This window comes from Chanodichthys erythropterus, chromosome 14 (genome assembly GCF_024489055.1).
Source record: "Chanodichthys erythropterus isolate Z2021 chromosome 14, ASM2448905v1, whole genome shotgun sequence".
NCBI lineage: Eukaryota > Metazoa > Chordata > Actinopteri > Cypriniformes > Xenocyprididae > Chanodichthys > Chanodichthys erythropterus.
This window is the reverse complement of record NC_090234.1, coordinates 14,382,076-14,394,781: the sequence shown is the minus strand read 5'-3', so window position 1 is coordinate 14,394,781 and position 12,706 is coordinate 14,382,076. Positions and strand designations below refer to the sequence as shown.

The following is a 12,706-nucleotide window of genomic DNA, read 5'->3' as shown; positions in this document are numbered from 1 at the left end:
TAAAAATCACACGACGACTTACATCACTGCCTGTGTAAGATTATAAATATGAGGTGTTTTAGAGTTGATGGTAGTTGAGGTGTGACTGATTTGGTCGTTATGGAAGCGTCGCTAAGTGCTGTGTCTTAAAGGGACAGTTCACTCCAAAAATATGAATAATTGATGGCGAATATTTTAAGTGAACGATCCTTTTAAATATTAGTGGGACGAGAAAAGCTGACCCTAGATCATGAATTACTTCTTTGAAAAACGAATAATTTTTTAAATAATTATTCACAGCAGCGCCATCTTTGATTTTTGACGCGAATGAAAGCAAGGCTGAGAGATCGACATACAGCTCTTCAGTGGGTTGTTGTCATTTAATGTTAAGTTGAGAATATTTTGTATTTCCAAAATACTTAAGAATGTTTTTTCTTAATATGTTCTTATAAAACAAAACTCAAGAAGAAATAAAATTATTAAAAGTCACCATAACTTACTAAAGTTAGGAAAACCTCCAACTTCTCTTAAAGGATTAGTTCACTTTCAAATAAAATTTCCTGATAATTTACTCACCCCCATGTCATCCAAGATGTTCATGTCTTTCTTTCTTCAGTTGAAAAGAAATGAAGGTTTTTGATGAAAAACATTCCAGGATTTTTCTTTGGAAATATATTAGTGGGACTAATATAATATAATATAATATAATATAATATATATATATATATATATATATATATATATATATATATATATATATATATATATATATATATATATATTTGCACTAGGATGTTGTATATGACAACTTAGTTCAAACTTTCACCTGTGGAGGGCAGTAATACACTTAGCAGTGGCTACACTGCTGGAATTCAAATAGAGAAGAAGAGAGCTACATAAGACCCGTATTTCTCATCTGGGATCATGTAGAGCTCTTTGAAGCTGCACTGAACAGTTTCATTTGGACCATCAACTGTTTGGAGGCCATTGAAGTCCACTATATGGAGAAAAATCCTGTAATGTTTTCATCAAAAACCTTCATTTCTTTTCAGCTGAAGGAAGAAAGACATGAACATCTTGGATGACATGGGGGTGAGAAAATTATCAGGAAATTTTAATTTGAAAGTGAACTAATCCTTTAAATGCCCAAAGGTAAGATGTTTTATGAATTTATTGGGTTGTTTCTTTGTTCTTATTAAGCATTACACAACACAACACTATTATTGTAATACTTTTATTAAGCAAGGAACCATTAAATGGATCAATAGTGACAGTAAAGACATTTATATTCAGATTTCTTTTGAACTTTCTATTCATCAAAGAATCCTGACAAAAATGTATCACGGTTTCCACAAAAATATGAAGCAGCACAACTGTTTTCAACACTGATAATAATAATCAGAAATGTTTCCTGTGCATCAAATCATCATATCAGAATGATTTCTGAAGGATCATGTGACACTGAAGACTGGAGTAATGATGCTGAAAATTCAGCTTTGATCACAGGAATAAATTACATTTTACTATATATTCATAAAGAAAACATGTTATTTGAAATTGAAATAATATTTCTCTATTTTTCCAGTATTTCTTGCATTTTTGAACAAATTAATGCAACCTTAGTGAGCAGAAGAGACTTTTTTCAAAAACATTAAAATATTAACTTAATGTGCACAAGTTCTTTGGAGTGCCACCAGTGATCAATAATGTAAACAATGGTTGGTCATGATTACGTCTGACATGACTTTTTGTCTCTACACAAAAAAACAAAACAAAATAAATAAAAAATATATGGGACCTCGCCAAATAATGCCAAAGCCTGTCATTTTCTTCTTAAAAACAAAACCAAAAAATAAGATATTCCTAAGAAAATATATTTCAAGACGGACTTTTTCTTGGAGCTCATCTCAAGACATTTTTTAAATTCTTTCTTAAGCAACTGTTTGTGAATCCGGCGCTTGAACCTAAAATGAATCTCTTGCATTAAACTGTTAAAGGTTGACATTCTACTGATATATTTCTCAAACTACTCCTCCAATGGGATGATGCAACAGGCATCCTATATCGCACTCTTTTCCAGAACCTCGAGTTTGGTGAGGTTTCGCCGTCTCTCCACAGTAAAGGAGAATTCTTACAGAGGAGATGCTGCAGTCCGAGAGGCAGATGTGTGTAGTCTTGCATCTTTCCCAGCTGGATGAGAATCACACCAGTTTCTCCTTGTACCAGAGACTTATGGAGGCCCAATTCCAGATCATAAGCTGCAGAAGAAGTAGTACTTGTTTCAGGTGTTAAAATGATGATAAGTCTCCGACTAAGCTGTATCTTAGATTCAGTCAGGTCCATGCAGTCTGGCGGAGACAAGGGAATGGAATATTTGAGGAACATGCATCAAAAAGCATTTTTCCTTTACAAATATCTAAACATTCTTAAATCAAGATACATTTACTTGATAAGCAATATAAGTGAGTTTATGCATAAAACAAGATAAAAAATATTTTGTTGTTACCCCTGGTAGATATTTGTTCTTGTTTAAAGCATAAACTCACTTAATTTTGATGCATTTTTAAGAAATCAAGACTTCAGTCATTTTGGTTCTTCAGTAAATGTATCTTGATTAAAGAATTTTAGATATTTGTACTGGAAAACAAGACAGAAATACTGAGGAAAAACATCCCTTTTTGCATTGCACAGTGAAAGCAAGCACATAGATGACAATGTTCATCATGCAGTGTATCAAAAATATATCACTGAAAGATGTTTATTTGAAGCGTACCTTCACCAGGTAGGTCATCTCTGCCGTGAATAAAAAGTTTAAAGCCACAGTAGCTCTCCAGCACTGTTAGAAGAGATCCATTGACAAAGTCACTTACAGTTTTGTCTGTCTTCTCTTCCAAGTTTCTCTGGTAAATCACATAAGCGTCATACAGTTTCCCATCTGTCAAAAGAAGAATTTGCATTTTTGCGCTGCATTGTAGTCATAAGTGTAAATGACAGTATTTTGCATTGTTAACAGCAGATATTTATTCTTGTTCTAAGCGTAAACTCACTTATTTTACTGAAAAACAAGACAAAGACACTGAGTAAATAAATCTTTAATCTAATAAATATTATAAAATATTATTCTTTACCCTCTGTCCTGTTGAGCTTGGCGATAATTTCCCTTAAGAACAGCACCAGATCCAATGCAAACCACTTCACTATTCCACTGAGCACCAGGACAAGAAGAAATGTGCAAACGCATGCCAGAATCACAGGGATCATTGATTCTGAATAAAACGTGAATAAATGCACAGGCTTTGTTATGACTTTTGCTGAATAAATCATTTTGAATATATATTTAAATATTTTAGCAAATATTTTAATATTAACATTCATGCATTCAAAATATTGTAATAATAAAAATAGTAATAAAGATGCAAGCAGCATTTATCAGGGTTCAAGCATTTAAGGCCTTTAAGCACATATGCGTAAAAGGATGTTAAGTTTTATTTAGCAAGCATGTAACCACTTAAATCATAGAAGGAACAGACCATTTTCAGCCAAAACAAGCAATTTACCATTAAAACCTATATGTTTTTTTTAAAGCTTTTTAACAGTTATAGCGCCGCCTATGGTCCGATCTCCATAAAAGTTGGCATGCTTCTTTAGAGTCATATGCTGCATGTGCTCACATGAAGTTCTGAGTTTTCGTTTAGGATTTATTGGCTTTTGAGTATATATTTAGCACCTATTTACTAAATGACCCTGTTATAGTGACCCAAATTTTGATAATTATTGATCTAGAGAGTCCAGAGAATTCCACTGCACTGGTTTGGTTCTGATGGGGCAAAAAACCTAGAACTAGTTCGGTTTTTTACATAATTGCGAATATTTAATGTATGATTTGATTGACAGCATTGGTTCTTGAGGCAAAGTTTTTCAGAATGAGGAGATCTATCAAATTATATGCATATTGTGTGGATCTGTGAAACACCACGTGATTACAGATGCGTACAACTCGATAGCGTCAACTAATGGCCGATTTCTTTTAAAATTCTTAAATACCTCTACGCCCATGAATTGAATATGCACAGTTTCGTTCCGTTCGGCCTCCGTTAACCTTATCTAATAGGTTCTCAAAGTTCATTGGTCAATGGTGCCATGTTTTTCGAGATACGCCAATCTCATAGACTATCATGCCCCCTTGGACCAAAACACTGCATGCCAAATTTCAAGTTGATCGGACTAACGGTTGCGGAGTTACAGCTTTTTTCATGTTTTTTTTACAAGTTATAGTGCCACCAAGTGTCCAATCGACGCAATTTTTTTACTTTCACCAAAGATTGAGCCCCTACACGTGTGCCAGGTTTGGTGAAAATACCTCAGTCTGTTCAAGATTTATAGCCATTTTAGTAAAAGTGCATTTCAAACATGTTGGCACCCCTTAGCGTCTGTGAATCGAAATTTCAACTTTTTTTTGGATAACTTTTGATATTCAGACTCCACAGAACATTTCTGCACTGGTTTGGTTCTGATTGGGGCGAAAAACTTAGGACTAATTCGCAAAAATAGGTTTTGAAGAAAATTCAAAATGTCGGAAAACTTTTCCAGGCGGAAATGAAATCGAACGTACGCTCTATATACATTCTGTTTGTCTTGAGCCAATGATTACAATGATATAAGACACACAACAAACGGTCTAGGAGTTATGAGCAGTTTTGCATTTTTGATTGCTGTAGCGCCACCTATGGGCCAATCTGGGTCATACTCTGTCAACCTCTCCCCAAACTGAGACCTATAATCTGGACAAGTTTCAAGTCTCTAGGCCTTACGGTTTGGGCTGCACGATCAGTTTTACGGTGGAAGAAAAATAATAAAAATCCTTACAATTACAATAGTGTTTCAGCTCTACGTGCTTGAACCCCTAATAATGATAAAATGTAATAAATATAAAGTATTAATGCTAATAAACATTAATACTAAAATAGAAATCTTAGCAATATTTTATTCAAGTATTAACTTTGCTCTATATTGTAAGTAAAGCAAGAGACATTACTCACAATGGACGCAGCACACAAATATTGGGTTAAATAATGCATTTTTGTTTAGGTTGAACTATATTCATCTTAGATAGGATCTTACCTTTACGCTTCAAAATGATTGATGCATAAAAATATTTATAAGAGTCTTCAGCTCTGCAGCGATACTCAGAACGGAGGTCCAGCTCAGAAACTTTAGTAATGGTCAAAAATGACTCCATGATGCCATCTTGCTTTCTGGAGAAAAACAGCAGACATATTTAATTACCCATTTATTCATCAGAAAATGTGCTGTTCATATCAGAAATCTGTTTAGAGTAACAACTAGAGAAGAGCGAGATATCAGTTGTTTAGTTTAAATATATGTATACTTATTTTGAGCCATGTGTTTCTGAAAATGTAGCTCAACTGTAGTTTAACTACTTTTAAAGGGGTCGTGACATGAGAAATCAAATTTGCATTTGATCTTTTGACATATAAGACGTCAGTGTACTATCAAAACATTTTGCAAGTTTCATAGCTTAAAACATCCTAATCGTTACTATGATTGACATGGCCAATGAAATGTTTAGAATTGGCTTCAGGGTGGGATTTCCACTGAACTGGTTTGGGGAAAAAAAAACACGCTCAAGGCACATATTAATTTTTTTTTAAAGTAGTTTACAGCGAGTTAATTGAAGGAGATATCCACCTTGTTTCCTGCTTATATCCATTCACCGCATCTATCCTGGTGTTATTCCTTTCCCACTGAACAGAGCACTCATCACACACAGTGCGTCCAAAGAAGACAGAACATTGGAGGATCAATTCTGTACCTGAGAAACAAGAGCAATCAAGGCTTTCAGATTTGACATTGACATTAAATCTTTCCAGAGTTCACTGTACTGTGAAAACATGCTGTAACTTTTGGTGCATAAAAAACACCAACATTATAAAACGACCTTAAGGTGGGAAATTAAATAATAATAAATGATTTGACTCCTTAACCAGCAACACATATCTGAGTTGTCAGAAAAACTGGTTACAATTTTGAGACTATTTCTCAGTTAGGGTCATAAACATGCATGCAGGGTTTCGAAACTCTGAGATGTTGTGGAACGTGCAAAAGGAATTTCTATTGCATTTTTAGTGTTTGGCAGGTCAATTTGATAAAATATGTATTTTGTTTTGTCAGATTCTCAACTACCCTCCAGGATTATTATTGTAATCTAAAACTATTAAAAACATTTCTGTTAATTGAAAGTAAAAGTAAGAAATGCAAAAAAATAAATAAAGCTTAAATAAAATAAAATATAATCATTTATAAAACTAAAACCAAAACAGAAACTAATCAAACCTTAATAGCAATATTTCAAAAACAACAACTAATTATTAAAAATAAACAAAAATTAAAGTAAAATTAACATGAAAAATATACAAAATAAAAGCTAATTCAAAATGAATGAGAATAAAACAAAAATAAAAACTAAAATAACACTGCTACCCTCTGAGGGTTTTATATTTAAATATTTAAAATACCATTTATAATATTCACATTTTGAGAAAAACAAATGTTTAAAAAAGTTTCAAAAAAATATGTTGACATGTTTACCTTTCTGATTACAATTTAGAAATATAGCTGCGAGCAGCGATGGTGGGCCCAAGCCCGGTGGCACCGCCACCCCGGTGGCTTCAGGGCAACTGTGCACAGCGGGCAATAGGCACTTAAAACGGTTAAACATCAAAGGACTATGTCAAATTCACTCCACATTTACTGCACTACAAGGTGCCGCTATAGAGCCCCTCCTCCCTGCCCATTTTCAAAGGATTACATGTGCCAAGTTTTAACATTATTCTGATGAATTTTGAAGCAAATCAGGTAAAAATAAGAGGGTGATCTCAATGTATGCTGAAAGTGACACATTTTCTGCTTCCAGTTGGTGGCGCTATGACTTTGAATCACAATAGTCAAATCCATGTGATCAGCCTTGTACAACGAAGACTAAGCCAAAGTTTCATCAAAATCAATTAATGTATGCAGAAGTTATAACACTTTGTTTCCCTTTTCTTGCCATAAATTCGTTGCCTCGCCACGGCCAAACCGTTTGAGATATCCAAAATCCGTTTGCAATTAAACAACTTCAATGTGTTAGCAACAAGTTAAAAAAAGCTTGGTGTAAATTGGATAAACCCTGTAGGAGTAGTAGTATAAAATTCATAGCCTGTTTTTTCAAAAAATTAACATTCAAACCAAAATAGCTGACTTCCTGTTGGTCGGAGCTAATGAATGTAAATTAGAAAATTGTCCGGCTTGATGAGAATAATATGTGTACCGAGTTTGGTGACTGTAGGAAAAACTAACCCCCACTTTTGTCAAAAGGTGGCGCTACTGAGCCCCTCCACCACGCCCATTTCTATGGCTTTGTCCATGTCTACTGGTTGACAATATTGATGTGTGTGTCGAGTTTCATGCAATTTGAAGCATGTTAAGAGCCTCAAAAACACTCAAGAATATTATTACAGTTTGACCTGTTGCCATGGCAACAATATTTCAAATATCAAAAATCCTGTCATAGGTCTACATCTGCTGTGTATTGACATTACACTGATGAAGTTTGAAGCAAATCAGGTAAAAATAAGAGGGTGATCTCAAAGCATTTTAAAAGTGATACACTTCTTGCTGCCATTTGGTGGCGCTATAACTTTGACTCACAATAGTTACATCCATGTGATCAGACTACTACAACCAACACACTCCTGAAGTTTCATAAACATCAATCAATGTATGCAGAAGTTATAACACATTTCCTGTTTCCCTTTTCTCGCCATAAATTCGTTGCCTCGCCACGGCCAAACCGTTTGAGATATCCAAAATCCGTTTGCAATTAAACAACTTCAATGTGTTCGCAACAAGTTAAAAAAAGCTTGGTGTAAATTGGATAAACCCTGTAGGAGTAGTAGTATAAAATTCATAGCCTGTTTTTTCAAAAAATTAACATTCAAACCAAAATAGCTGACTTCCTGTTGGTCGGAGCTAATGAATGTAAATTAGAAAATTGTCCGGCTTGATGAGAATAATATGTGTACCGAGTTTGGTGACTGTAGGAAAAACTAACCCCCACTTTTGTCAAAAGGTGGCGCTACTGAGCCCCTCCACCACGCCCATTTCTATGGCTTTGTCCATGTCTACTGGTTGACAATATTGATGTGTGTGTCGAGTTTCATGCAATTTGAAGCATGTTAAGAGCCTCAAAAACACTCAAGAATATTATTACAGTTTGACCTGTTGCCATGGCAACAATATTTCAAATATCAAAAATCCTGTCATAGGTCTACATCTGCTGTGTATTGACATTACACTGATGAAGTTTGAAGCAAATCAGGTAAAAATAAGAGGGTGATCTCAAAACATTTCAAAAAGTGATACACTTCCTGCTGCCAGTTGGTGGCGCTATAACTTTGACTCACAATAGTCACATCCATGTGATCAGACTCCTATAACGAACACCCTCGTGAAGTTTCATAAAGATCAATATATGTATTAAGACGTTATAACACATTTCCTGTTTCCTTTTTCTCGCCATAAATTCGTTGCCTCGCCACGGCCAAACCGTTCCAGATATCAAAAATCCCCTGGCAATTTTTAATCATCAGTGTCTTGACTTCATGCTGACCGAGTTTGGTGGCGATCGGATTAATCGTCTAGGAGGAGTATATCAAATTCCAGAGCATGCGTTTTTCAAACAACCCTTAATAGCTGACTTCCTGTTGGCGTGGCGATTAACTTAGAGCGCGAAAGTTGTTCGGCCCGATGAGGTCTATATGTGTACCGAGTTTCATACTAATACGTGCAAGCATGTTTAATATATGGACCAAATTTTCAGACTTTTTTCAAGGGGGCGCTGTCGAGCCCCCCTGCCACGCCCGGGTACCAGCCTCTCCGGCGTCCTAATGGCCGCGGATTCCAATGTGTGTGCCAATTTTCAAGAGTTTTTGAGCATGTTAAGGCCCCCAAAAAGCCCCGGAAGACGAAAAAAAAAAAAATAAAAAAAAAAAATAATAATAAATATAGCTGCGAGCAGCGATGGCGGGCCCAAGCCCGGTGGCACCGCCACCCCGGTGGCTTCAGGGCAACTGTGCACAGCGGGCAATAGGCACTTAAAACGGTTAAACATCAAAGGACTATGTCAAATTCACTCCACATTTACTGCACTACAAGGTGCCGTTATAGAGCCCCTCCTCCCTGCCCATTTTCAAAGGATTACATGTGCCAAGTTTTAACATTATTCTGATGAATTTTGTAGCAAATCAGGTAAAAATAAGAGGGTGATCTCAATGTATGCTGAAAGTGACACATTTTCTGCTTCCAGTTGGTGGCGCTATGACTTTGAATCACAATAGTCAAATCCATGTGATCAGCCTTGTACAACGAAGACTAAGCCAAAGTTTCATCAAAATCAATGAATGTATGCAGAAGTTATAACACTTTGTTTCCCTTTTCTTGCCATAAATTTGTTGCCTCGCCACGGCCAAACCGTTTGAGATATCCAAAATCCGTTTGCAATTAAACAACTTCAATGTGTTAGCAACAAGTTAAAAAAAGCTTGGTGTAAATTGGATAAACCCTGTAGGAGTAGTAGTATAAAATTCATAGCCTGTTTTTTCAAAAAATTAACATTCAAACCAAAATAGCTGACTTCCTGTTGGTCGGAGCTAATGAATGTAAATTAGAAAATTGTCCGGCTTGATGAGAATAATATGTGTACCGAGTTTGGTGACTGTAGGAAAAACTAACCCCCCCACTTTTGTCAAAAGGTGGCGCTACTGAGCCCCTCCACCACGCCCATTTCTATGGCTTTGTCCATGTCTACTGGTTGACAATATTGATGTGTGTGTCGAGTTTCATGCAATTTGAAGCATGTTAAGAGCCTCAAAAACACTCAAGAATATTATTACAGTTTGACCTGTTGCCATGGCAACAATATTTCAAATATCAAAAATCCTGTCATAGGTCTACATCTGCTGTGTATTGACATTACACTGATGAAGTTTGAAGCAAATCATGTAAAAATAAGAGGGTGATCTCAAAGCATTTTAAAAGTGATACACTTCTTGCTGCCAGTTGGTGGCGCTATAACTTTGACTCACAATAGTTACATCCATGTGATCAGACTACTACAACCAACACACTCCTGAAGTTTCATAAACATCAATCAATGTATGCAGAAGTTATAACACATTTCCTGTTTCCCTTTTCTCGCCATAAATTCGTTGCCTCGCCACGGCCAAACCGTTTGAGATATCCAAAATCCGTTTGCAATTAAACAACTTCAATGTGTTCGCAACAAGTTAAAAAAGCTTGGTGTAAATTTGATAAACCCTGTAGGAGTAGTAGTATAAAATTCATAGCCTGTTTTTTCAAAAAATTAACATTCAAACCAAAATAGCTGACTTCCTGTTGGTCGGAGCTAATGAATGTAAATTAGAAAATTGTCCGGCTTGATGAGAATAATATGTGTACCGAGTTTGGTGACTGTAGGAAAAACTAACCCCCCACTTTTGTCAAAAGGTGGCGCTACTGAGCCCCTCCACCACGCCCATTTCTATGGCTTTGTCCATGTCTACTGGTTGACAATATTGATGTGTGTGTCGAGTTTCATGCAATTTGAAGCATGTTAAGAGCCTCAAAAACACTCAAGAATATTATTACAGTTTGACCTGTTGCCATGGCAACAATATTTCAAATATCAAAAATCCTGTCATAGGTCTACATCTGCTGTGTATTGACATTACACTGATGAAGTTTGAAGCAAATCAGGTAAAAATAAGAGGGTGATCTCAAAACATTTCAAAAAGTGATACACTTCCTGCTGCCAGTTGGTGGCGCTATAACTTTGACTCACAATAGTCACATCCATGTGATCAGACTCCTATAACGAACACACTCGTGAAGTTTCATAAAGATCAATATATGTATTAAGACGTTATAACACATTTCCTGTTTCCTTTTTCTCGCCATAAATTCGTTGCCTCGCCACGGCCAAACCGTTCGAGATATCAAAAATCCCCTGGCAATTTTTAATCATCAGTGTCTTGACTTCATGCTGACCGAGTTTGGTGGCGATCGGATTAATCGTCTAGGAGGAGTATATCAAATTCCAGAGCATGCGTTTTTCAAACAACCCTTAATAGCTGACTTCCTGTTGGCGTGGCGATTAACTTAGAGCGCGAAAGTTGTTCGGCCCGATGAGGTCTATATGTGTACCGAGTTTCATACTAATACGTGCAAGCATGTTTAATATATGGACCAAATTTTCAGACTTTTTTCAAGGGGGCGCTGTCGAGCCCCCCTGCCACGCCCGGGTACCAGCCTCTCCGGCGTCCTAATGGCCGCGGATTCCAATGTGTGTGCCAATTTTCAAGAGTTTTTGAGCATGTTAAGGCCCCCAAAAAGCCCCGGAAGACGAAAAAAAAAAAAAAAAAAAAATAATAATAAATATAGCTGCGAGCAGCGATGGCGGGCCCAAGCCCGGTGGCACCGCCACCCCGGTGGCTTCAGGGCAACTGTGCACAGCGGGCAATAGGCACTTAAAACGGTTAAACATCAAAGGACTATGTCAAATTCACTCCACATTTACTGCACTACAAGGTGCCGCTGTAGAGCCCCTCCTCCCTGTCCATTTTCAAAGGATTACATGTGCCAAGTTTTAACATTATTCTGATGAATTTTGAAGCAAATCAGGTAAAAATAAGAGGGTGATCTCAATGTATGCTGAAAGTGACACATTTTCTGCTTCCAGTTGGTGGCGCTATGACTTTGAATCACAATAGTCAAATCCATGTGATCAGCCTTGTACAACGAAGACTAAGCCAAAGTTTCATCAAAATCAATTAATGTATGCAGAAGTTATAACACTTTGTTTCCCTTTTCTTGCCATAAATTCGTTGCCTCGCCACGGCCAAACCGTTTGAGATATCCAAAATCCGTTTGCAATTAAACAACTTCAATGTGTTAGCAACAAGTTAAAAAAAGCTTGGTGTAAATTGGATAAACCCTGTAGGAGTAGTAGTATAAAATTCATAGCCTGTTTTTTCAAAAAATTAACATTCAAACCAAAATAGCTGACTTCCTGTTGGTCGGAGCTAATGAATGTAAATTAGAAAATTGTCCAGCTTGATGAGAATAATATGTGTACCGAGTTTGGTGACTGTAGGAAAAACTAACCCCCCCACTTTTGTCAAAAGGTGGCGCTACTGAGCCCCTCCACCACGCCCATTTCTATGGCTTTGTCCATGTCTACTGGTTGACAATATTGATGTGTGTGTCGAGTTTCATGCAATTTGAAGCATGTTAAGAGCCTCAAAAACACTCAAGAATATTATTACAGTTTGACCTGTTGCCATGGCAACAATATTTCAAATATCAAAAATCCTGTCATAGGTCTACATCTGCTGTGTATTGACATTACACTGATGAAGTTTGAAGCAAATCAGGTAAAAATAAGAGGGTGATCTCAAAGCATTTTAAAAGTGATACACTTCTTGCTGCCATTTGGTGGCGCTATAACTTTGACTCACAATAGTTACATCCATGTGATCAGACTACTACAACCAACACACTCCTGAAGTTTCATAAACATCAATCAATGTATGCAGAAGTTATAACACATTTCCTGTTTCCCTTTTCTCGCCATAAATTCGTTGCCTCGCCACGGCCAAACCGTTTGAGA

The 12,706-nt window shown here is 36.5% G+C and overlaps 1 protein-coding gene across 3 annotated transcripts in view; it reads right to left on the bottom strand.

The window, feature by feature from the left end:
• Window positions 1-1,327: 1,327 nt before the first annotated feature.
• Window positions 1,328-12,706, bottom strand: part of il1rl1 (interleukin 1 receptor-like 1) — a 67,510-nt gene continuing 56,131 nt past the window's right edge. For 2 of the 3 annotated variants that reach the window (XM_067409798.1, XM_067409799.1), the window contains exons 7-11: window positions 5,689-5,812; window positions 5,101-5,234; window positions 3,108-3,245; window positions 2,753-2,914; window positions 1,328-2,327 (exon numbers count right to left, since the gene is read on the bottom strand). In XM_067409798.1, coding sequence (XP_067265899.1) covers window positions 1,963-2,327; window positions 2,753-2,914; window positions 3,108-3,245; window positions 5,101-5,234; window positions 5,689-5,812 — 923 coding nt within the window. In that variant the 3' untranslated portion in view covers window positions 1,328-1,962. The remainder of the gene's footprint in view (window positions 2,328-2,752; window positions 2,915-3,107; window positions 3,246-5,100; window positions 5,235-5,688; window positions 5,813-12,706) is intronic. The other variant, XM_067409800.1, reaches the window with a different exon arrangement.